General features: G+C 35.5%; 3 protein-coding genes and 2 long non-coding RNA genes across 7 annotated transcripts; 3 read left to right on the top strand and 2 right to left on the bottom strand.

The window, feature by feature from the left end:
* Window positions 1–1,416: 1,416 nt before the first annotated feature.
* Window positions 1,417–9,728, bottom strand: LOC107916588 (ABC transporter B family member 26, chloroplastic). 3 transcript variants are annotated; one of them, XM_016845870.2, is made up of 18 exons: window positions 9,026–9,728; window positions 8,769–8,896; window positions 8,443–8,485; window positions 8,200–8,244; window positions 7,981–8,103; window positions 7,796–7,899; window positions 5,511–5,565; window positions 5,344–5,405; window positions 5,144–5,246; window positions 4,825–5,035; window positions 4,165–4,238; window positions 3,231–3,287; window positions 3,076–3,150; window positions 2,794–2,868; window positions 2,435–2,716; window positions 2,239–2,303; window positions 2,105–2,165; window positions 1,417–1,964 (listed from the first exon to the last, which is right to left on the bottom strand). In XM_016845870.2, the coding sequence occupies exons 1-18, from the start codon at window positions 9,473–9,475 to the stop codon at window positions 1,884–1,886; spliced, it is 2,094 nt and encodes a 697-aa protein (XP_016701359.1). In that variant the 5' UTR covers window positions 9,476–9,728; the 3' UTR covers window positions 1,417–1,883. The 3 variants fall into 3 exon arrangements, with proteins under 3 accessions (XP_016701359.1, XP_016701358.1, XP_040963242.1); XM_016845869.2 differs by having other exon boundaries at window positions 5,344–5,414; window positions 9,026–9,632; XM_041107308.1 differs by lacking the exon at window positions 9,026–9,728 and having other exon boundaries at window positions 5,344–5,414; window positions 8,758–8,896.
* A 320-nt stretch (window positions 9,729–10,048) lies between these two features.
* On the top strand, window positions 10,049–11,982 carry LOC107916589 (uncharacterized). Its single transcript, XM_016845871.2, has 4 exons — window positions 10,049–10,580; window positions 10,703–10,855; window positions 11,033–11,238; window positions 11,626–11,982. Exons 1-4 carry the CDS (start codon window positions 10,089–10,091, stop codon window positions 11,831–11,833), a joined length of 1,059 nt encoding a protein of 352 aa, XP_016701360.1. The 5' UTR covers window positions 10,049–10,088; the 3' UTR covers window positions 11,834–11,982.
* Window positions 11,983–14,901: 2,919 nt separating this feature from the next.
* LOC107917592 (uncharacterized) lies at window positions 14,902–17,313 on the top strand. Its single transcript, XR_001689761.2, has 3 exons — window positions 14,902–15,018; window positions 15,490–15,573; window positions 16,964–17,313. It is a non-coding gene; the product is annotated as an uncharacterized lncRNA (long non-coding RNA).
* Window positions 17,314–18,988: 1,675 nt separating this feature from the next.
* LOC107916590 (60S ribosomal protein L27a-3) lies at window positions 18,989–19,646 on the top strand. The gene is given in 2 exon segments (XM_016845872.2): window positions 18,989–19,452; window positions 19,455–19,646. Coding segments are annotated over 2 exon segments (438 nt in total). The 5' UTR covers window positions 18,989–19,061; the 3' UTR covers window positions 19,502–19,646.
* Window positions 19,647–22,918: 3,272 nt separating this feature from the next.
* LOC121224327 (uncharacterized) lies at window positions 22,919–23,314 on the bottom strand. The gene is made up of 2 exons (XR_005921946.1): window positions 23,259–23,314; window positions 22,919–23,128 (listed from the first exon to the last, which is right to left on the bottom strand). It is a non-coding gene; the product is annotated as an uncharacterized lncRNA (long non-coding RNA).
* Window positions 23,315–26,001: the final 2,687 nt, after the last annotated feature.

The raw sequence follows: 26,001 nt of genomic DNA, 5'->3' as shown, positions 1-26,001 counted from the left end.
GAAGTGGGTGATGGAAAGGGGAAGGGCCTTGGAAGGAATTAAACCAAAAGATTGAAAGTAAAAAAAAATAAAAAAATAAAAAAGAACAGAATAGCAGGATGAAGATGGTGTAGGAAAGGGCAGAAAAAAAGAATAGAGAATTTATTAAATGCGAAAGGCAAAGTGTGTGTTCAATTGGCTGTAGCCATTAGGTATTTATTCACATTTTTAAACTTAAAATTTAGCTAGATTTTTCTTAAATATTATCACTAAGTAATCCTAAATATTATCACTAAATAATTCAAAATTTAAAAATTAGATTTAAACTAGAATTTAAACTAATTACATAATTATAATAATATAAAAAATCCTTCAATCTTTATCTAGCCACTTTTAAAAAAAATCTTTAACTCTTCAATCTTTATCCAGTCATCACTGAATCTTTAATCTTTCAATCAAGCCCTTATATTTACTTTTTTTTCGAATTTAACCCCTTTTTGTAAGAGTTTAAATTCACACACCAACTTATAATATATTAAATAAACATAAAAGAATTTTCAACCATTATATAAAAAAAAAACACATTTCTAAAACTTGTATTTTTATTTTTTATTTTTCTAACTTCATCGTGATGAAACAAAATATAAAATATTTTTAAAAAGAAAACATCACATTATCCTTCAAATCATATTTAATGACACATCACATTTAGCTCAAAATTAATCATTTACAATGTTAAATTGAGCTGTCATGTGCAATTCATATCACATTTAGGCCGAACAATCCAAATTTTAAAGCATTTACTCATCTCGTTTCACTTCCATCTTTTTCTTCTCCAGCATCTCAATCTCATCACTTTTCTTTACTTTTATTTTTCACTTCCTTCTTCATCTTTCATCTCCCTTTATATTTTTTTTATTTGAACTTTGCTTCATGCCTCTTCATCAATCCATCACAATAGTTTTTTTTTTTTTCAAAATCTTTCACAATTTCACTCTTTACTTATTATATTCTTTCTATGGTTCTGATTTTCTTTTCTTTTAATTTTTTTGTTGTTGGGTCATTGGGTTCGATAAAGCTGGGCACAAAATGAATAAATTATTAGGTCAAATATATGAAAAATAAAACAAAATTCCAAAAAACTATAAAACTGGGTTTAAATAGTTTTGGTTTCCTGTTTAATCCAAAAACAGTTCAACATCACTAATTGGACCACTGAGTTAATGAATTTCTCATGATAATGAATGATTTACTCATCTCAAACGTAAAATTAATTAAACACATTGATCCCGGTGCCTATTAAATGGATTTTCCTTCCTGTTAATCTCCCTTCAACCCTCATCCCTTTCCAATTTTCAAAATTTTGTAAGATCAAACTCATGGTTGTATTTCATTAAAAATTAAAATGGGAGGAGTATGTAACCTAAAAGACAAAAGTGCTTGAAACTACGTCTAAAGAATCTTCATAAATTCTGAATCGTGATCAGTGTTTATCATCAAAATTACATGGCTTATAACATTATAATTGTATAAGCATAGCGTTGATGGATTGACTATGGTCCGTAAGTTTATCACTACATTCTACATCTAATCACCCTTCCCTTTCCCTTCCATTCTTCAATCTTTACTGCTGTAATGCTATCATGCCTGCATTGTACAGTTCTGCCTACTGAAAATTAAAAACTCATACCTTCAAAGCGCTGGCAGGTGCTGACTCCTGACGCTTCTCTTTTTTCCGGCAACCTCCTTCTCATATCAATAGGCACTGAATTCTTGTTGTGTGATTATACACTCATCGGTCAGCTGTAAAAAGTTGCTTTGATATCCTACGCTTTATCTGTCGAGATAAAATTCGAAGGATACTTGAATTGATATTAATTACAATATGCCAATTTACATGACAATCAAACTACAGCATCGGTCTGTCTTCTTGTCAATCGTGCATATAGACCATTTTTGTGGAGAAGTTCATTATGACTGCCCATCTGCAAGTTTGGAAGACAATTGTTTAAGAACAGCAATTCTCAATGCAAGCAGATGCTTTACTTAACACACCTACATATATACTAAAGTTCAGAAATTAAAGAACCACGAAAATTATGTTGTCTTCAAGAAAAAAACCAACCTCAGCAATTTGACCACCATCCATCACCACAATTCTGTCAGCAGCTTGAATTGTAGAAAGTCTGTAGATAAAGCATGATAAGACTTTTATACTCACTGTTGAGTCTTGGAAAAAGATGATACCTGAAAGCTTACCGGTGAGCAATTACTATGACGGTTCTTCTGGATGACAAATCACTTCTGACAGAACGAAGCACACCCTGGATAAGGTGACATGTGAAACATTAAGGGTAAGAAACAAGTGGCTCCACAAGTTCCATCCTCAACCTCCTAATTGGAAAAAAGAATATAAAGAATGGAATCGGATATTGGTATTTATAACAATGGTTACCTTAACATTGTGTTCACTCTCTGCATCCAATGCACTGGTTGCTTCATCAAGAATGAGAATTGTAGGGTCTCTAAGAATGGCTCGAGCAATGGCAATTCTCTGCTTTTGTCCCCCACTGAGCAGATCATCATCAACAAGTGTGTTATACCCATTGGGCAGTAATGTGATGAAGTCATGGGCATATGCCAGCTTGGCAGCCCATTCAACATCCTCTTGCTTTATGTTTCTGGTACATCCATATTTAATGTTGGAACTAATGTCCATGCGGAAAAGTTTTGGCTCCTGTAACGAAAGAACATATTAATGAGGTAAGATCCACCAAAATTTACTGAAATTCAATCCTGGAACTAATGGAGGACCTGTCCCACATATCCTATTTTTCCCCTCAACCACTTGATGTCCAGTTCGTTAAGAGGGACACCATCAATTAAAATCTGCAAAAAGAGGTGTAAATATAGCATAAGATTCAATTACAGATACTGGAAACAAAATTGCTGAGATGTAAGCAGAAAATACAAAATTGATGGCTACAAAACACTATGCTGTTAGACTCCCCAAAAGATGAAAGTTCCAAGCAGCATATGTCCAACACTGACTGCTCAGAGGTAAATTGAATAGGATGAAGATCAAAACACTTCTACCTGACCATTTGTTGGCTCATAGAGACGGAGCAAAAGATTCACCATCGTACTTTTCCCGCTACCACTGAGACCAACCTAATCAAGATCAAGTACATAGAAAATTATTCCTCATAATCGGTGAGGAAGTGATGAAAATTTGTAAGAGCAACACTTACTATTGCAACAACTTCACCAGGATGAATCGATAAATTTATATGCTGCAGGACTGGTACCTGTTAAAATTATCTATACTATTAATTTTTTCCACATAGCTGTAGTAACACATTTACAAAGATATAGACATTCATACACCAAAAATTTAGGTACATGGCCTTGGGGTTAAAGGAGTCCAAATAAAAGGGTTTAAAGTTCTCAATTATTTTGAATCAGGCAATCCAAGGTATACCACAATGAAATTTACCACATAAGGGGGGGGGGAGGAGGAGGGAGAGGGAGAGTGCCACAGAGCTGTAAATGCTTTAATAGGAAAAGGTGTGCTTTACTATTTTCACATTTTTCCACTTTTATCTGGATTCTCAAGAAAAATGGAGATAAGGTTGTCTAAACCTTCCATGTAAATAGCATGGGAGACAAAAGCCAAAGAAAAATAGCATTCTTTGCTTGAGAAGCATATTAGGAAAGAGCTTCAATCATAGTAATCTCCTAAGGATGTAGGAAACACTCTTCTGGAATGATGCTTTCTATGAAAAAATGCAGCTGAAAGCCTGAAACAGTACATCATCTCCTTTGAATTGTTCTTAGACAAGACAATGACCATAGTGGTGGCAGTTATATTTTTGGTTTTCAGTTTGAGAGGATTCTATGGCATGGAAGTGGTATGCACTTATGTAAGAGAAAATAAACATATAATATAAATTAAGTCCTCTCTCTATATGTATATTTCTTGGAGTGAAAGGGGCAAAAGGGAGCATTTGAGGGAGGACAGTTTTTCTCTTGAAAATAAAAACTACAAGAAGAAAGTTGCATCCACCACTTGCAAGTGGCATATCTGGTTCCAGGACCATGTAATCCACTAAAATAATAGATAATATCAACACTATCAAAAGGAAGGTGTTACTTGGAGTACTTGTGATACTAAGGACAACATACCATTTCTCTTGAAAGATATTGAAAAGATACATTTACAAATTCTATATGCCCTTGCAGCTTTTGCAGTGCCATTCCTATAACAGAGCAAAATTCAATGTGATACAAGTTAAATGAAAGAAATATCTGCCATTGAAGAAAACTTCTTCTGAAAGGAGTATTTAATTAATAATTAAAGAGAATGTTCCTCACAAGATTAAGGTTCTCTTTAATTTTGATAAAGGGAAAGAATGATGTAGAACATTAACAACTGCTCTCTCTACAGACATATATGTCACCCACTGATAAGTAACATGCTTAAGAATGATATCACACCTTTCATCTAAAACCTTTGTGAATTAAAATCAAATTTGAAGTACCATATGCCAATATAAAGAACATATCTTAATGTGTACAACAACACATCCCTTAATCTCAGAGCCACGCAAGGTACATCAAAAGAAGTACTATATTCAACCAAGTAACTACATGCAGAAGCATTTACCTACTCTTTATATAAATAACAGGTTAACATAACATTAAAGTTCCAGCGATTACAGGTTTGCAGTTAAAAGTCTACAATCTTCACAATGATGGAGTGCTATATATCACAGGAAAGTGAATGAAGAAACATTTCAGAAAAATATGCTATGAATTGTCTATCAAAGTTAATAAAATTTTTGCCTTCTGATATGAATTGGTCACTGGGCAGAAGATCCATCAATTGGAAGACCTTTTCACTTGCTCCAACAGACTGCATCAGTGATGATACATTATCCCCAACCCACCATGTTGAATAGATTAGCCATTCACTGTATAGTATAAACTTCGTAAGTTTCTCTGCTGTTATATGACCAGCAAGAATATACATCCCTCCAACAAGCACAGCGATAATCTATAGAGAAAAAAGAGGAAAATTAAATAACCAAAGGAGTAAATTACTATTTTCTTTCATTTACAATATTATACTTGTTTAGAAAGGCCAGAGCCATGAGTTGCAAACCTGAGTTGCATGGTAAAGAGTGTTGAAGGTCAAATTCCAAACTCCATAAGCAGCACTTTGTCGCAAGCTTACCTCAGCCAGTTTATCCAGCCAATGGTTGTACCTATTAATCATAAACAGATCAAACCTTTTTCCATATGCCATCAAAGGAAAAGACCAAAAGCAATGACATTGACAAGAACTCTGGTAGAATAATTTACCTTTTCAGTTCTTGCTTCTCTGTTCCATAAACACGAACAGTTCTCATTAAGGAAAATGTCTCCTGAGCTACCTATGAAATAAATAGTAAGAATCTTTCACCCTAACGCGAAAAATTGGGGAAAAAAAATACAGGATGTAAACTAAAAAGAAAGTTTCTATTAAATACCTCATTGGCAGAAGCAGCATATTCTTGGATCAATTTTGCTGTCTTTTTCTGGTACCTACAGAAAAGGACAAAATATATTTTTCTCAGAAAATGACTACACTCAGACAATAGTCAAACCAACCATATATCTGCAAATCAAGAAATAAGAAAACTGTGTCACTGTATATTTTAGTAAGTCAAAATCCTCAGTTTGAATCAAAGGTTTGTTGTTTGTCTGTCTTTTTTTTCTTTTCTTTTAGAATCCAAACACATTTTGTTGTGGATGCTTAGTAGTTGCTAGGTGAGACTCTTAGGAGAAATTTGTTAGGTAGGAACCTTAGAATAAAGCTGTTTTAGGACTCTTAAAATAGATGTTGTGTTTGATAGTGCTTTAATTACTGTAATCTCTACTTAAAAGGGGCGATTAAGGGAAAAAAAGTCAAAATCTATCATAACTCTACAAAGAGATTTGGTTCTCTCTCTAACGAGAGCTAAAGGTTTCAGTCTCGCTTTGATGAGTTGAACTATCAATCCCAAATTCGTGGTTGTAACAATTTGGTGTTTAAAGCCAAGAATTCTTGGAAATGGCAGAGCAATGGTTGGTGTTATGAATCGAAATAGAAAACAGGAAATAGAAAGGGAAGAAGAAGAATAGAAAGGAAAGAGAGGAGAGGAGAGAAATCACAGAGATGAAGAAGAAGATAGAAATCGAGAGAAAAGAAGCAAACAAAACATATTCATTTCATAACCTCCCCTCTGTTATAGACTCGGTTAAAAAAGGGAAAAAGAGGTGAAGTTGCACCAGATTCAGTTAGCAGCCGTTACTACAGCTGTAAACAGGAGGGATTGAAACGCATCATTTCATCACGTTTCCACTCAATCCGGCCCACTAAAATATAAGTAAAAATGTTATTTTTTCCTAATCTTAATTTTGTCCCATAACAGTTGGAAAAGTGGGGAGCAGACATACGCAAGAAGCTCAAGAATATGCAAACAAAGACAGAACAGATAATTGATTGTACAATGCAGCATGTGACCAACATATTGCAGAAACTAAAACACACTGTATGACTAAATCTGTGGTAGATCAAAAGTAACTTTGTGGTAGATACAAAAGTAACCCTCTAACTGAACAAAATCAAACCATGGCAGCCTCTACTAATCTCTATTTCTCATGCCATGCATCAACCCCTCCTTAACCCATCTCGACAAAAACCATCACAGTCACAGCCAACTTCGTTCCTTGTCTTATTCATTAACCACCACTAAACGCATATCCAGCAATCCATCCTTTTCTCTAAATCCAAGAAACCTTCAACTCTATGTCGAAAAAGTTAATGGATCTAAACTTACTAGTGTATTTTTGAAAATTGCAAATGCTGGTAAGAAGCTTGTAAAAGGTATTGAAATAGTGAAAGAATGATGCGCTTATTCATATCTTGGTAAGTATTTATAGTGGTTACCATGCTCATTAAACCACAAAGCAGAGATAAAGAGATAAAGAGATAAAGAAAAAGATAACAGCAAGAAATCAAAACAGAATAGTTGTTTTTGTTGCGGAATAAGTCAATGACTGTTATAGTTGTTGTTGTTGTGGACTAAGTGGCTGTTATTAGTTAGATTCAATGGTGCTGATAAATGAGAATAAATTTGTGAAGGTCCATGACCCATTCAATTTTAAGGGTTAGTAATAGAAGGAATAATGGTGCTGTAGTGGTTGTTTTATAGAATAAGAAATGACCTTTGATCCTAATACAAAGATGATAGATGGATGTGCGAGCATTGCATAACTGCCAATCACTCTTAGGCTCTTTTCCAATAAGTATTGTTGTGGACACTTAGTAGTTTTTCGGTAGGACTCTTGAGAGAATCTGCTAGGTAGGAATCTTAAAATAGAAGTTGTGGAAGTAGGACTTTATTTATTTTCTTTAATTATTGTAATCTCTATTTAAAGGGATGATAAACAAAACAAAGGTACGTTGAATTTTATCAAATAAATAAGATTTGGGTTTCTCTCAAACAAGTCCTAAAGGTTTCAGTCTCCCTTTAATGGGATGAACTATCAATCCCAAATTCACGGTTGTGACACATTTTTAGTTAAACTGTCTCTTCCTCGAACCCTCTAAAACCTACCATGTGACTTTGCAACATCTAATTAACATTAATAGCATTCAGATATATCCTCTACTCAGCACTTTTCTTTAATTTCCTTCATATGCATCCATTTAATCATAATTACTACCTTTTATGATATATTTTAAGTAAACTAGCTTCAATTTAAAGTGAGGATACTCTTAAAATCTTACATGCCATAGACCGTCATAATTGCTGCTAGACTAGAGCATATCACCAATGTACATAAACCAAGTGGCCATGACAAAATCAGCAAGTAGATCAAGGCACCTGTCCCCTAAAAGAAGAATGAAATGCTGATGAGATTCCCACCATTCCAGCAAAGTTGAACCGATTAATTATTTGATCAATGACAAACCTGAAGAACATTCCGCATAATAAGATTAAGATCATTCCCAATCACACGGGACACTTGTTGACAATCTGAACCAAGCCTACTTGTTAAATCACCAACTGTTTCACCATCAAAAAAGGATATTTCCTGCACAAAATATGATGCGAAAACTAAAGGTATATACCTGTATGCCTAACAGCAAGCAAACATTTGAAGCAAGTAGAGTTTTTATATATTCAGAACCTGAAGAAGAAGAGACGAATACAGTGTTTCTCTCATTCGCTTAACCTGTTGATATCACATGAACAAGTAAGGCTTAAGTCACTCCAAGGAAAGAAATGTTGATCATCACTAAATACACACTCAAAAATGGAAATTAAAAATTGAATAATGGTTCCCATGAAACAACCCCAAAAAACAGGGCCCTATGTGAAAACCAGACAAGGCATCGGAGATTAAATAGTAAAAGCATGATAAGAAACTCACCAGGATCATATTTGCAATGCCAAAGCAGCATCCTCGCAGACCACTGAAATTCAAGCAAACACAGCAAAGCCTAAGCAGCTGTTACCTTTTCCTTCATAAAAGCTCAAATTCCAATAAAAATATTTAAAACTTTTACAATCACTGGAAACTAAGCAATGGTGAATCCTTTTAAGCATCAATACAGGCAAACAATTAAGGGAAAAAATCATTGACTAATAGAAGCGCGACTTCAGATTAGCTTCGTTGCGACCACAAGAAAAGGACAATCCCATGTTTAGTATGGCAACTTAATATAGAAGGGAGATTTGACCATACTAGATTTTGACCTGCATATTCCTGCGGTAACACATATCATAATCAGATTGCGTACATTCCTGTGGAACACTGCTATTTCATGATTCTGTGCCGAAAATATTGTTGCGGTCAAGTAATGCGGGATAGATATTTCCGAAAGCTGAACCAATACATGCACCAAACAGTTGATCAGGAAAAAAAAATCTCACTGGCAGCTAAAGTTATAATTTCAACAAACAAGATAATAACTAATAAATTATCAGAAATCATTAACCACAATGGATCTTACAGCAGCCACAATAAGGGTAGAAAAAGCAGCGAAAATGACCAAACGATCTTTAGCAATCAATTGCCACATTCGACTAAGCGCCCTCCAAACCGTCACTGGTTTGGCCATGAATTTAATCTCCACATCTTCGGAGAAGCTCCACCAGCTCCCTCCTGGTAACATCGATCGAAGAAAATCAATCCATTTCCGAATTCTGCCTCGCAACTCGACATTCTCTACGGAATGCTCTTCCTCAAAATGATCTAGATTCGTCTCTAGCGAGAATCCGTTAATCGAAGACGATTTTAAAGGAGCTAAGCGATGGCTAATCCTCTTAAAACAAATCGAGACCTCAGGACTCCTGGAAAATCGGAGAGTCCGGCGGTTAACGAAATGAAACAGTCGCTGGTAATGAGCCGAAGAACGATAGCCAGGATGTAACTTCGCGTTGCAGCAAAGAGGAAGGGCCATTGGACGGAGTAATAATGGAGGGAGTTTGTTTGGGGATAAAGCTAAATGTTTTTAAAATCTTTAGCTTCTGGCCCATGTGCACTTGCCAAGAAACGCCTCCGATTTTAAGGCAATTGAAATAAATGATAATTCAGGGATGATGTTTTAATTGACACAAATTCTCGCGCGTGCTTACATTTCTGGAAGTGCGCGCGTTGGAAGATTTTTTTCCTGTTTCGTTATGAACGTTTTCTGTGAAGTGGATGGTCTCGTCGTGTTGAATTCCACACCGTTAGATCTGCCCCAATAAAACGACAGCGTTGCCTGGAGGACATGGGAGAAATTATTTCCGATGACGTGTTTGAACGGATTAAGCTTTTTGGTCTCCACACACGACACTCGTCTTACGTAGTAACGTAGCGCCACGTTAACATTCTTTTGACGGTATCACCCTCACGGATCTCATATATTATCCTCAAACATTCTAAACATTTAAGGCGAATGGAAGGATAATCTAGTCATTAAGATAGAAAGAAACAACCTTCTAAAAATATCTTCACGTTCACGGCGGCTTACTGGAACCCGGTACATATTATTACCCTTCTTTTCTCTCTCTCGGAATCGGACTCCAGCCATGGCTGTGGTTCTTGGAAATTTGGCTTTGTTACTTGACGTGACATCTGCGAGGACCGTTACAACGGACCGAAAATCTCGTCCCTTGGCGATCGACGTCGTTTTGAATCTGCAGAAGAGGGATCCGCATTTCTCCCACGTTTCTCTTCCCAACAAGAGCCAACTCGACTACTGGGACGGGGAGAATCGGGCACCCCGTGCCGTGGCTCGTGGCAAAGCGAATTCGAAAGTAAAGGCGGTGGATTTTGACGCGGCGTCCAGTGACGACGATGAGAACGGCAACGGATTTGAGGAGGAAGAGGAGGAGTACGATTGGGAGAACGAAATGAGGAAGAGAGTTAAAGAAATTGAGGAGATGAGGGAATTGGAGAAGAAAGCAGAGGAGCTGCAGAGTAAAGCGGAAGCAGAGGAAACTGAAGGTGAAGGTGAAGGTGCAGGTAGAGAAGAAACCGAGGAGGAAAAGAGGATGAGAGTGAGAAAAGAGCTCGAAAAGGTTTTGCCTTCGTCTCTCTTCCCTTGCTACATAAATAGAACTAATCCTCTACTTCTTTTTTCGGTTTTCCTTCCAATTTTGTATTAGAGATTCAAAGTTTATGGATGCCTGTGTGAGAACAGGTGGCTAAGGAGCAGGCAGAGAGGAGAGCTACGGCACAATTGATGTTCGAATTGGGCCAAAAGGCTTACGGAAAAGGCATGTACGGACGTGCCATTGAATTTCTTGAAGGTGCTCTCACGATCATTCCCAGGCCAACGTTATTTGGCGGTGAGGTTGGTTGATACTTGATATTACCCTATAAGATAAGGCGGAAATTTGAGGAACTTCGATGGCCCTGTATTGAAATCCATGTTTGAACCAAACCCCCCCCCCCAAAAAAAACAAAAAATAAAAATAAAAATTGCCAAAGACTAATAGACTTTTTTTTTTCGCCCATTTGCGGGTATCAGATTCAAATATGGCTGGCTATGGCTTATGAGGCGAATAACCGCCATGCGGACTGCATTGCTCTGTACCAGCAATTAGAGAAGAAGCACCCTAGTGTGAGCATTCGACGGCAAGCTGCTGATCTCCGCTACATTTTGCAAGCACCCAAACTCAAGATATCCCAGGAAGAGATGGTTACAATACCGCTGATTGGTTCTAGTTACGACAGGTATATGCTTTTGGCCTTTGGATATATATAAAATAATGGTGCAATAGACTTTAATAACACTTGCTTTTATGATGTTTACCAGCAGTTCATTTCAGTTCTCTTTTTGCATCTAAACTGGGATATTTTAGTTGTTGCCCTGTTGTTTTGCGATTAAGGTACTGCACATATTTTATTCCTCAGCCAGTCTCATCTGTTCAACTGGCAATGGCGTCTGATACTATTGAGTTCTGAGAATATTATAGGGGTTCTAGTCCCTGTCCGTACTTCATAGATTCTTGATACTTTATGAACATACAACGATTAAATGGAAGCAAGAATGTTCTTTTTGTAGGCAATCTTTTTTTACCACTAACTATATATAAATATGAATTATTTCAAAACGTTCAGCTATGCAGCGACATGGACTGACAAGTACAAGGACAAAGATCAGAAGACAAGCGGATCAACAACCAATCAGTTTCCCTCCTCCAGAGACTTTCTGGCTGATTTTCTGGTGTGGCGACCTCCTGTTGGACTGGAGAAGAACAGAGCATTTTGGGTTGCTTTGACTTTATGGTTTGGCTTGGTGGGAGCTGCCGTTTTACTACAAAGATGAATCATCCAGAACGGACTCCATAATTATTGTTGTTGTTGGATTATGATATATGTTCATTTAATTATTTATCGTGCCTTGTTAATTTGATGTATGTATAAAGCAAAAGGATGTGTTCCTTAATGATTTACAAGCACACTTGTGATCTGTCATCTATGGCTGGATATCGAATTGGGTATGGTTATTTCTTTGTACAAACAATTCCTTACTACGAAACCATAAACAAGTCCAAGCGAAACGATGTGTTCCGTAGTGATTTACAAGCACCTTTTCCCCCTTTGTCAAATGATGGAACTCCATACTCTTTTTGACTAGATAATAGTTTGATAAAAAAATATTTCAATTGAAATCACCCTCTTAACACTGATTAATCACTTCAGGACTTCCTAATATAAATATTTTATTTGATTTGTTCTTTTATTCCAATTACTTTTAGGACATTCAAAATTGATGCTTGTGAACTTTTACTCCGGTCGGTTCAATATTTTATTCTGATTTTTATAAACTATGACACCGTAAATTAGTTATATATGTTAAAAATTGTTGTGCATAAAATATGTTGAACCAATTAAAATGTAGAATTAAATCATACAATACACTGCAAATAAAAAAAACTGAAAACTGAAAAAACCAATCAAAATCTACCTTCACTCATGTTGGGGGCATGAATGTAAGAATATTTTACTTTGATTGGAATTTAAAATAAAAATTTTATGTATAATTTCTTGGTTGAGGAGTGTACTTTTCATTTGATAGATTCTAAAAAGGCATGAAATTATGGTGGTTTATTCCACACCGATTTCAGTCATTTTGATTGGTATGCATTGTTCTAGTGCTAAATGAAATATTAAATGATTCTTTTTGTATCAATAAAAATATTAATCTATATTAGTCGCAATGACCCGTTTCGACCAATTTTAACCATATCGAATAGAACTTGAGACACCGACTGATGCATTAACCAATTTTTAATTTTTTATAGTTTGTTTTGTTTGAAACTTTGAAAAATCAACACTTGCATTAACAATATCAACTACCTTGCATGAAACTATGTTGTGCAAAGCTTAAACACGTGGACTTTTTATGCACAGAACACTTGACAAATCTGTCCAGCAAGTTCCAATTTCACAAAGCAATTGATTTATATATGTCTCATAAAGAAACTGAGAGTAGACGTGGTCACAGGCACCAATTCGGGCATGCTACTTTTCTTATGGTGCTGAAGAGATTATAATAATCTCTCTTTAGGCATACTTTAACATTTGGTTCATGATTGTTTGAGTCTACACTCAAAATACAAGAATATCTAGGATCCGTCTCACTTAAAGCATAAATATTTTTAGGAAAAAGTTTATTATTATAAATATTACAAATCGACTCAATTTTTATAATTTTAATTTTTCACTGTGATTGAAAATCGTTTTTCTAAATTGAATTTTTTCAATAATATATATATGTTCATATAATGAATATTGTTAGGAAGGGAACTCACGAAAAACTCTTGCAGATAGTCACATCTAGAGGTATTCATGGGTCGGGCCAAGCCGGGTTCGGGCCGGGCTCAACAAAAAAGTCATGCCCATTCTGGCTCGAGCCCAAAAAATAGGCCTAAAATTTTGCCCAAACCCGATCCGGATAAAAATACTAAAACCCGGGCCCGGCTCGGCCCGCCTGTATTAATTTTTTATATTATTTTTAAATATATATAATACATTAAAAGTACTAAAAACATCAAAATAAATATTTTCCAACAAATTAAAAATAAATTTTAAAAAATATATAGACTTAAATAACACTAAGATAGATGCAACTTAACAAGTAAATGCCTCTAAAATAATAAAAAATTAACAAATGCCTTTAAAATAATAAAAAAATTAACAATAAAATAAGTTTTATACAATATCCAAACAATAACAACAAAATAGTAGTAACATAATAATAAAATGGTAGCAAAATAGGGAGAAAACAACAAGAAAATAACATTCAAAAATAAAATAAAAATGCAGATTTTTTTGTCCTTTAGTGAATTCGGGCCGGCCCAGGCTAAAAATACCTTACCCGACGCCCGACCCATTTTTTAGACGGGCATTTTTTTTGCCCAAGCCCAATTTTCGGGCTTATATTTTTTCCCAAACCCTCCCACATTTCGGGCAAACCTTTGGGCCGGGCCGGGTAGCCCATCCCATGAACATCTCTAGTCACATCCATTATTTATTAATACATCATATCTATAAATTCTACGTTCTATACTTATGATTCTGTATTCATCACATTTGTAATTGAACACGCCAGGACTTCATTCTTCATATAATTTCATGTTGCGAAGGCCTATAGTAGCGTGGTTTACAAATGATTTTTTATTGTAAGCCCCTCCTTATGCATTTGGGAGTAAGACCATAATTACCACATTCCGTGAGCCTCCCCCACGCGTCTAGGAGTAGGGTCATCAGTACCACCTTCCGTAAACCTCTCCCCATGTGTCTAGGAGTAGGGCCTTTATTACCTTCCATATGTCTGCCTCCTCTTATGTGTTGGGAAGCAGGGTTACCTTATTACCTTTCATAAGTCTCCCTTTATGCGTCTGGGAGTAGGGTCATTTCATTACCTTCCGTAAGTGTCCCCCCATCGCCTAGATGGTCACTCAATGACTGACTACCCCCGTGCCTCATATCACTTTCCATAAGTGACCGTCTATTTTTAACCACCCAATCAGGGCCATTTGCTATTAACGAATGTAATAGCCTGATTTTGGGCCTAGTCGGAACAGTGGTTTCGAGACCACTATTCCGAGGCCAGAGAAAATTATTTCAGTATTATTTTATGTGTTATAATATGATTTTATAATTGCATGTTAATTTTGGTATATTAATTTTAGCGATTTCTAGTCCAATTTCGAAAAAGGACTAAATCGCATAAAAAGTAAAAGTTGTGTTTTAATACCTAAAGGTATTAAATTGCCTTGTATCTTAAATTGGGGGTCTTTAAAGTGAAATTAGGCCATTGAAAGTGTGATGGCCGGCCATGGGAGACAAAATAGTTGAAAAGTCAAAATTAGAAAAAATAGTTTTATTATTAACAAATAAAAAAAAGAAGAAAAAGCTATCATTTTTCTCTTCCCCTTCACCGAAATATGCAGCAAAGAAAGGGTTTTGAAGCTGGAAAATTTCAGCAACATATTTCCCTTGCTTGTAAGTGTTTTTAATGTCTTTGCTTGATGATTTTGTATTTTTGGAACCCCTAAAGCATAAGCTTTCATAAAAGGGGATTATTTTGCAAAATGATGAAGAGTCTAGGGTTTTACCATGAGAGTAAATGTGTTGTTTGCTGTGTTTTTATGGAAGATTATGAGTCCTAGTTGTCTAATAAACAACTTTTGTGAAAGAAATTGCATGAAAATACCTTAAAAATGGATAAATTGCTAAGTTGTAAAATGAGTTGTAAATGTGTAAAATAGTTGAAACTATGAGTTGCTATAGTTATGAAAATGGTTCATCTAGACTCAAGGAGTAAATAAATGTGATAAAAATTAATTTACGAGCATTGGGACAAAAGTGCAAATATGCAAAAGTTTAGGGGTCAAAATGAAAATTTGTAAAAATATGATTTTTAGACCCATATGAATATTGTGACTGATTGGTAGGCTAAATGTGATGTTATAGATGATGAAAATTGAGACTTGGACCTAGAACAGAAAGAAATAGATTTATGGACGAGTATGTCCTTTTCACCTTTGTGGTATCGAGGTAAGTTCGTATGTAAACAATACCATGCTATACATGTATTTAAATGTTATCATTACATGAATTGTACAGGTATTAATGTGTATGTGATTAATAGAAATATGATAAGACAAAGCCTTAATAGACGAGGAAAAATCCCGTTTGAACCTTAGGAATAGAATAGGATACGAGTGACATGTCACTAGGAATTATGAGTCTAGATGACTAGCTCGAGAGTGAGCATTGACATGTCATGAGATATGAGGTAGCTTTAGCTACAATTGAGGTACTTATGTGCAAAGGCTTTTCCGAGTATCTAATTAGTATTCCAAGTGTTCAACGGGCAATCCAAGGAAAGAGTTGATGATGGTCCCAATGAGGTAAGTCATTGGTGAGTATGCACTCGAGTTATGTTACGAGTTGTGCAAGTATGTATACTAATCCTATGAGAATGCCTTGATATGTGATGATCTATGATGCATTATATGTGTTCTTACCATGATGGATAAAATGGTGTTGTATTAATATTATGAACAATGACCATGAATGAGTAACTTAGCCTTGACAGATTTGAGTTACTACATTAGTGTAACTTTGAAAATACACTAAAAATAGTGAAAAATGAGTTAGAGGCAGAATAAAATATGGGATTAAAGCTTAATGAGTCTATTTTCACATGAAAGAAATAGAGGAAGAAAAAGAATTCTATATTGTGTGATATTTAAATTCTTGTGAAACAGGGTCTGAATGAATTTGAGATCCCCTATTTTGAATTTATAAATTCACCGTAAATTGTAAAAAAATTATTAAGAGTCATACCTTACCTGCATAGATTCCTTATTGAGTCTATTTTTAAGGGAAACAAATGGCATGGTCATTGGAATTCTGTACATGGAGAAATTCGATTCGTAGTGCATAGGGGTCAGAGTAGTCATACCCTGAAACAGGGGAAACTTTAACTAATAAAATGTACTAAATGGCTTGAGAAAAAATTCTAGAAAAAAATTAGTTAGTATACATATGAGTCTAGTTTCAAGAGAAATAGACGAGAATATTATTCGAATCCTGTAATATGAGATAATTGAACTTTAGTGCAGAAGGGTTGAAACTGTCAGACAGTGAATCAGGAGCAAACTTGAGGAATAAACTGTACTAATTGGCTAAGTAAAAAATTCTGGAAATTTTATGAAAGAAAGATAAATGAGTCTAGTTTCAGGTAAAATTAACGTAACTTAATTTGGAGTTTCGTAGCTCCAGATATAAATAATTTAGTGACTGTTGCTCAGGAAGACAGCTTGTAGTGAACTTGAGAATATGTTGTAAACATTGATAAAACAAGTTAATGAGTTGCTTATTGTTTTCATATGAACTTACTAAGCGAAAGCTTACCCCCCTTCTTTCCCATGTTTTCTAGAGTTTCCAGGTTAGCTCGGGTTGGAGGCCGTCAGAGATATTATCACCCTATCGAGTTAACGTTATCGGAGTAAGTAAACTCAAGTGATTCGAGTCTATGACATGTATAGGGTTTTAACGTGAGTATGTAATATTATGATTTAGCCAAAGGCATTGGCTTGTTATTAAGGTAGTATTAGTCATGTAAATTGGCCTATGTCGGCTAATGACGTTATGGGCCCATATGATTATTCTTATGCATGTATGTTATTATCTCTTGTGATGTGGCTTACAACATGTATGCCTAGAGATTGAATTGAGATTCATTGATGAGCTAGTAACTAATGCAAGATTAAGTGATTGGTAATAGTTAATAATGCTTCATGAATGGTTTGTGATGTAATGATAGTTATGTCTAGTATGTGGTAATGATATGGGCAAATTCTATAATATTTATTGCATAAGAAAATAACTTGAGCATAACATGTTTGTAGATGTTTAAGAGCTCATTTATGCCACGTTGTATGTTATTGGATAAGTATGTATTTATGCATGTGGTGTGAGAGTGACAAAAGGCTTGATAATTAGCCTATTTCTGGCCACACGGCCTAAGCACATGGGCGTGTGAAGCCTTAACGCAAGAGATTTTTCTAAGTTTTTCATGAGTTCTCGATTGGGTCCCGAACAGCCCCGAATGCATGTATTGGGCCTCGTAAGCTCGCATAAGGGACAGATTGCATGTGAAAAGAAAAGTTTTTAATTATTTGAGATTTCATGGCCCTGTTTAGTATGAAAGTGTTAGTAAAAGTCAGGTAGCACCTCGAACCCCATCCCGGCGTCGGATGAGGGCGAGGGGTGTTACAACGAATATGCTCTCTTTGAGGAAGAGACCACCCGCGAATCACTGTACCTCCCATCGAACTATAAATTAAAGTTTTTAGGAATTTCAAAATGGAAGCACTTCCTTATACTTTCCTTTCATCAAGGATGGATCTTCTCCTTATAAATTGTTCAAACTAACCACCTGTTATTTTATTTGCAACAACTACTAGACGAGGAAACATTCTATGAATGGTCATTTTATAACCTACCTTTCAAATAGGGGATTATTGTTATATCCCTACCTCAATTTAGACCTAGTTGGGCTTGGGCCCTCGCCTCTGCTATAAATTTCCCAATATACCACTTAGTAGGAGGGCTCTTTTTCACTACACATTAAGTATTCATCCTTAGTCCCTCTGTTTGTCTAGTGAACTAGCCTTCTTTGACATTGCTCCCTCTCTTCCTTTTTCATCTCTGTTGATTAGTGAACTAGCCTTCTTTGACATTGCTCCCTCTCTTCCTTTTTCATCTCTGTTGATTATGTGTACAACAGTGATAAACAACTATAATTTGACAATTTTTGTGTATTATTTTAGTTTCTACTGATTTTTTTTACCCCAATCAATGTTTTAAAAAATATTTTTGGGTGACCAAAATGAAATGTAAATATGATGTGATATGTACAGTTAACTATCGTTAGAGATTTAATGTTTGGGTGACTAAAATGGTAATACCCTAAAAGTTAGACGACCAAATTACAAAGATTTCATTTTGAGTAGTAAAAATGAAAACATCTTAAAATTTGAGTAACCAACCAAGTAGTTTACCCTATAAAAATTATAACTAATATAAACAAGGTTTGGTGGTGCTCAAGCTCAACACCATATGACACACTAAAATATCTAAAATATATACAAAATATGACATAAATACCCAAAGATAAATATTTCATTTTTTCTGCTTGTACACTCCCAAGCCTTGTCAATATTTAGGTGACTTAGTAGCTAGTCATGTAACACAAATTTTAATTTGCCAAAATTTTTAAAACTACAAAATAATTTAAGCACGATACATGCTAATCTACCTCCTTAAAGCCCATCAATCATCACATTCAGCCAAAAGCCCATTCATTAGGGCCGAACCACAGCCATAAATTATCCACAACCCTAGAGTAAGGGCAAATCAGGAAACGAAAAATTCCTCTCCAAAATATAATTCGCACAAAACCCTAGTTTCATTTACACCTCTCGCGGCCGCTCTTAACCCTTCGTCCTCCCAACTTCCACACCCATACGAAAATGACAACCCGCTTCAAGAAGAACCGCAAGAAGCGCGGTCACGTCAGCGCTGGTCACGGACGTATTGGTAAGCACAGGAAGCATCCTGGAGGTCGTGGAAACGCCGGAGGCATGCACCACCACAGGATCCTCTTTGACAAATATCACCCTGGGTATTTCGGTAAAGTCGGTATGAGGTACTTCCACAAGCTCCGCAACAAGTTTTACTGCCCCATTGTCAACATCGACAAGCTCTGGTCTCTCGTCCCACAAGACGTGAAGGCAAAAGCCAACAAGGACGCCGCGCCGATGATCGACGTGACCCAGTTCGGGTACTTTAAGGTCCTTGGAAAGGGTGTTTTGCCCGAGGACCAACCGATCGTGGTTAAGGCTAAGTTGGTGTCCAAGACAGCTGAAAGAAGATTAAGGAGGCTGGTGGTGCTGTTGTGCTCACCGCCTAGGTTAGCTTTTCTGTTTTTTTGGTTTTTGGATTTGAATGACATTTCTGTTATATTATTATCTTATGTTGTTTGGAGTTGATCTAGAAATGAGATTTTCAATTTATTTTGGTCAATTATATATGAAGTCTGCGACGATTTGGGTTTATTATGTTTGTTTTGTTGTGTTTTACGTTGTTGAATGTCGTTGGTTTAGTCTTAATGACTTGGTTTAAACAGACTTGTGTTTACCCTGCCCCTTATTGCACCTTTCGTTGTCTTTCTCGTATGATATCAAATCTAAATGTACTTGTCCAAGTTTGTTCGGTTTCGCTCTGCTCGTGATATGATTTGAAGTTTGTAGGCAAAATGTGCAGAGCAAGAGATGAAGCCTATAAAATTTTTTTAACCATTTTGTAATCGTATCTTTCAACTACAGAAACCTGCACCCAAGTTCAGTGATTAGTACTTGGCATTAGCGACAGTAGGTCTAATATAAATCATCCCAAAAATGACATTTTGCCCTATCGTCCTTGATTCTTTCCACACCAATTCCCTCCCAGTTCATCCAATTCCATTAAATTTCCTCTTAGGCAGAGAACTACCTTAACACCCATACAGCAATTGAAGTCCATTACGAGACACATTGGAACGCCAAAGACATGGTAACACCCGATGTTAACAGAAGCAACAAGAGCTTGCCATTCAGCTTCCTCCCCTGCCCCTGCCCCTGCCCCCAACATTTGCATGCTTTGTTACCCTGTATAATTTCTGGAATGTATGTTTGTCAACAAAATCCATTGAAAATAAGCTCCTTGGCAGCTTCTTTAGCTTGCGAAATGGTTGTAAATAAGTCTGGGTATTTGTCACGGAAGATAAGAATAGCCACTATACCAAGAGCGATGAAAAATGAAGAGATCACTGCCACTAGCAATATGAGTTTTGCTTTTCTCGGATGTCCGTCCCCGATTCATTTCGGCATATTAAAGTGCTGTTGAGTGTTGACGTACCTGCAGCCACGTTCATCCCGAAAGATACCATGGCAATTGGCATCCATCCCGGAATGGAACAGCTGCAAAATTGGAAGCTCTTATGAGAGATTGAGGCAGAAAGATGTGCTTTTAACGAAAATGGTAACCCGTTTTACTCTTCTTTTTAATCCATTGTTCAAGATCAAAACAAAAGTAAAATAATTGAGCACCATTAGATACGAGGCAAGCAGTTTTAAAAGCCTTGCACAGTGCATGTAGATGGTTGTTAGTATAAAGAGCGGTGGTGACAAGATTAGATATTGCATACATATCGTACTATTCATCTAAACTTACAAACCTACACTGATGACTAAAAAATTACATACGACTATTTTCTCCCACAGAATTGATGCGTACAGACCAAATCTCCGTGGTAGTCATACAATCAAATAAAAGCAATGTGGGTATTGTTTGCCATGGATGACATTACGTTAGGTTGTCTTTTTTGAGTAAAATTATAAATGGTCTAACGTCATATTTGATATATGATGTAGTACTTGAACTTTGATGTGGATTATCAATGGGATACTTTGGATTAATGGTGTTAGTTTCTGATTTATCAGGACATGTGCCATTATTTAACAGAGATTTTTTTAATTCCAAAATAAGCCAAGGATTTCAATTTAAATTTGAACCAAATAAAATAAGAAAAAAACCTTAAAAATAATTTTAAATGCTTGCCCCAAAATTTATTTTGGTTGTTTTAGAGTTAGCAGGTGTTAGTTCTCCACCGCTGCCGCTCGTCCCACAAAATTTAAATAAATTTAATGTCTTTTTTCCTTTAAAATAAAAATGGTATAATTGACTGTATTATTCTTTTTTTGGCATCAGTTGAAACTTTATGATTGGGTCATAAGTCCACATTAATAAATAATATCAAGTTTAAATATTAAAATAGATTTTTAAAAGTTTATGTATGTATCAAATATGTCAAATATGCTTTATACTATCATACTTCTATTTTTAAGAATTTAATCTTTAAAATTTTAAAATTAAAAAATTAGGCTCTTAATAAAAAAAATTACTCTACCAAATTCTAATGAAAATTTATTTGAGATCGTTTTGATGAACACAAATAAATATCGTTTTTTGTGGTTACTTGTGAATCCAATTTGTTAGATTTTGATTGTAATTCTTCTAACAATTATAATTTAGATAGGAGAAATTATTTTGATTTTCCCTTTAGAGAAAATTAATTTACTTTATTGGAAAGTTTTATGTCGTAACCATTTTTAAAAAAAAAAACGGGTATCGACTTGGAGAAAAAAAACGAAAACAGGAGTCGCCACCAATCTTTTTAGGTGTGATCGGATCACCTTAAGTTAATCATTTTAATAAAAGTTAAGATTTACTAAAACGATAATTTTTGGTCTACGAAAATCAGAAAATGAGTTCGGGAGTCGGTTACGCACGAGGAAGGATTAGCACCCTCGATACGCCCAAAATTGGTACCTAGTTGATTAATTAGTGTCTTAGTGTCGAAAATTTGAAAACTTGAAAGAATTTAAAATACGATCCCTCTTTGTAAAGAAAATGCTCAAATGTTAAGGACCTTCTCGTCTCACAATATAAAATGTCACATCCAGTAAGTTAGGACACGACATCTTGAATTTTCGAGAGCGAGCTTGCCTTTTATATAAAAATTCATGTATTTCAAAAGGTTATTCAGTTAGTTAAGGTGAACGAGGAAAATCGAAACCCAGTAAGTTAGGGCACGTTTCCTCGAATTCCCAAACCCCGAATATTGCCTTTACTTGCAAAAATCTTATTTTGAGGTAACAAAATGCCATACCCAGTAAGTTAGGGCACAACACCTCGTATCTCCGAGAATAAGCATTTTTCAAAGCTCATGTCGAGATTTAAAAGAGTATTCCGTTATTTAGGTTAAAGGAGAAAAATCGAAACCCAATAAGTTAGGACACGATTGTCTCGAATTACCAAATACGGAATATTACTTTTATGACAGAATTATTATTGGGTTGGATATAATGATAATAAGAATAATATTAAAGTAAAGTGAACAATAATACTATATATAAATATATATATATATGTATATAATAGAAATACACACTACTATATAATAATAAATATAGAAATACAAAAAGCAAATATAATAAAAATATTAAATTAAAGTAATAAAAAATAATATTATATATAAATATATATATGTATATACATAAAAATATACACTAATATATAATAATAATAGTGATAGCAAAAATAATGAAAATATGAGTAATATTAATAATATATTAGAATACAAAAGTAAAGTAATAACAATAGGGGTGATAATAATAATAATACAAACAATAATACATATATATAATAATAGTAGTTAGAAATAAAAAATAATAAAAGTAACAATAATGATAGTAATAATATAAATAAATATGGAGAGGGCATATATAATATAATAATATAAATAATAATATATACATGAGAAATAATAATAATAATATAAATAATAGTAAAAATAATAAAATAATAAAACAAAGCTCTCAATTCTCTTTCTCCCTCTTTTCTAAATTCGGCCGTTGGTCCGGCTTTGCTTCGGTCATGGACCCCCACGAGCCGCCATTGGCGCCACCGTACACGGCGGCCGGACCTCAAAAAAAACCTTTTTCGGTAATGAAAATATGGGTAAGCTTCTTACTTTTATTTTTACTTTCGTATAAAAAAACAAAATAAAATTGAAAGGAAAACAATAAACAAACAAAGAACTAAAGATGAGAATAGACAAAAGAAACCTCTTTTGCTTTGATATTTGATTAATCTCCAAAAACTAGCCTTTCCAAGAAACAAAAACAACCTTCTTTCCAAAAAAACAAAAAAACACCTCCAAAAAACAAAAAAACCTCCCCTCTAACATAGTCTTCAATGGCTTTTATAGCCAAATTTTACAAATAAATTTTTTGTAAGCAAGTGGAGTGGTTGGGGTCGTTTAGGTGGCCAAGGTGGGTGGTTTAGGTGGCCAAGGTGGGTGGCCAACAAGGGTGGTGGAGTAGGTGGCCAAGGTGGGTGGCCAAAAAGGGTGGTGGAGTAGGTGGCCAAGGTTATTTATTTATTTATTTATTTATTTATTTATTTTGTGTTTGGGTTGGGCTAGTATAATGGGATTAGGTTGGGCCAAAATTGGGTTTGGGCTTGTAACTGGGTAATGGGCTAGGTTTAATTTTGGTTTGGTTTTATTGGGCCCCGGGCAAAATTTGGGCCTTACAGCTGCCCCTCTTTGCTCATTGTCGTGTAACGAGAATGGAGCAAAGACTATAAAAAGGACCAAATTTGCCCGGTCTCGCCTAGTCTTGAGTTCTTGATCTGCTTCTTCGATTTGTTCCCCATAAACACAGGGATGCCAAATCTGATGTCTTCAACTGGTTCCCTATAAACACAGGGATGCCAAATCTGCTATCTTCAACTTGTTCCCTATAAGCACAGGGATTCCATGCTGAAATCTTCGATCTGCTTCACCGTAAGTACAGGAATGTCAGATCTGCTATCTTCGATTCGTTCCCTATAAGCACAGGGATTCCATGCTGAAATCTTCGATCTGCTTCACCGTAAGCACAAGAATGTCAGATCTGCTATCTTCGATCTATTCCCTATAAGTACAGGGATGCCAAATCTGCTATTTTCAACTTGTTCCCTATAAGCACAGGGATGCCAAATCTGCTATCTTCAACTTGTTCCCTATAAGCACAGGGATTCCATGCTGAAATCTTCGATCTGCTTCATCGTAAGCACAGGAATGTCAGATCTACTATCTTCGATCTGTTCCCTATAAGCACAGGGATGCCAAATCTGCTGTTTTCAACTTGTTCCCTATAAGCACAGGGATGCCATGTTAAAATCTTCGATCTGCTTCACTGTAAGCATAGGAATGTCAGATCTGCTATCTTCGATCTGTTCCCTATAAGCACAGGGATGCCAAATCTGCTGTCTTCAACTTGTTCCCTATAAGCACAGGGATGCCAAATCTGCTGTTTTCAACTTGTTCCCTATAAGCACAGGGATGCCATGCTGAAATCTTCGATCTGCTTCACTGTAAGCACAGGAATGTCAAATCTGCTATCTTCAGTCTGTTCCTCTGCAACTTCAGGGAGATAAGACTTGTTTTGATCTTCTTCCACTGGAACTTCAAGGAGATCTGCTGTGGCTTTTAGTCGCTCCAATGCCATTTCTGGAAGAAGAGGTTTGCTAAAACTTCAAGGAGATCTGTTGTGGCTTTTAGCCGCTCCAATGCCATTTCAGGAAGAAAAAATCCTCTGAAACTTCAAGGAGATCTGCTGTGGCTTTTAGCCGCTCCAATGTCATTTCAGGGAAAAAGAAATTTGTAATTTCCAGCCCGTTACCCTACTACTTAGGGGTTTAAGGCCCATCATCTTCAATCTATTTCCCAACTGCTTAAGGGGTTAAGATCTGTAAATTCAGCCTGTTACCCTACTGCTTAGGGGTTTAAGGCTTGTGAATTTACTGATTCTAGGGACATCACCTGTAGAATCAGTTCCATGTATCTATGCTTATGTCAAATGATTAGGATGCTATGATCGAAATGAATCAAATGCTCCTAACTAAATGTGATGCTTTATGTCAAATAATTAGGATGTTATGAAATGAATCAAATGCTCTTAACTAGATGCGTTACTGTAGAAATGTTATGAGCCTTTTTTTTTAAAAAAGGCTTAAGGTATCATCGTTCGTTGTTCATTAGGACATTATCGCTGATGTATTACGCTGGCATCTTGTTCGGCTAGTATTCTTGACAGAAAAATCAAGGAAACAATCACATTTTGCTCAGCAAGCTCGCCCCGCTGTAATTTCAGAGTCTCTTTCACTGTACCTTTTGGGACATAAAGTTTGTGCCTCCTATTGTAATTTCAGAGGAATAACATTTGGTTTCTTCCATCTATTCCGCTGCAACTCAAAGGCATAGGATTTGTATCATCTTCAATCAGTTTGATCTGTTACACTATTCCCTGGATGTAATGACCAGATGTATATGAATGCAAAGTATCATTTCTTTTCTCGAGAATGACCTTCTTTTACACTTAGGTTGACATTACTCGACATTTGTCGAGGTTATATCACTGACGAAATGTCTTGTCTTTTGGTTCAACTAATAAAGAGTTCAAAGAGATAATATTTCCAACCCTTAGGCTTGGCGAGTTCTAAACAATAATCATGTTTCAGGTTCTTGTATTATTTAGAAACTTCCAGAGTAATATGCAAAACTTCTTTTGTGAAAGTGTTATTAGTCCATTAATCATTATTTCAATGCAAAATGCTTGAAAAAGATCAAAACAATTAACAAGAAGGAAATTGATTATGAGCATAGCTCGAAATGGATAAATTAATCAAAGATTGCAAATGCAATAAGAATGAAATCAACTCAAAACGAATGATTTAATCAAAGATAGCAATGCAATAAGAAGAAAATTTATTTGGACATATCTTGAGAAGAATCAAAGATAACAAATTCAAAATGGGCAAAAT

This window comes from Gossypium hirsutum, chromosome A01 (genome assembly GCF_007990345.1).
Source record: "Gossypium hirsutum isolate 1008001.06 chromosome A01, Gossypium_hirsutum_v2.1, whole genome shotgun sequence".
Taxonomy (NCBI): Eukaryota; Viridiplantae; Streptophyta; class Magnoliopsida; order Malvales; family Malvaceae; genus Gossypium; species Gossypium hirsutum.
This window is presented reverse-complemented; position numbering and strand designations above follow the sequence as displayed.

Coding starts and splice junctions, on each gene's coding strand:
- LOC107916588 (XM_016845869.2), bottom strand. CDS start 9,475: ATGGCCCTTCCTCTTTGCTGCAACGCGAAGTTACATCCTGGCTATCGT. Junction 8,897..9,025: donor CTACCCTTATTGTGGCTGCT/GTAAGATCCATT, acceptor GTATTGGTTCAG/CTTTCGGAAATATCTATCCC. Junction 2,869..3,075: donor ATGAGCCAACAAATGGTCAG/GTAGAAGTGTTT, acceptor CTCTTTTTGCAG/ATTTTAATTGATGGTGTCCC.
- LOC107916589 (XM_016845871.2), top strand. CDS start 10,089: ATGGCTGTGGTTCTTGGAAATTTGGCTTTGTTACTTGACGTGACATCT. Junction 10,856..11,032: donor CAACGTTATTTGGCGGTGAG/GTTGGTTGATAC, acceptor TGCGGGTATCAG/ATTCAAATATGGCTGGCTAT. Junction 11,239..11,625: donor ATTGGTTCTAGTTACGACAG/GTATATGCTTTT, acceptor CAAAACGTTCAG/CTATGCAGCGACATGGACTG.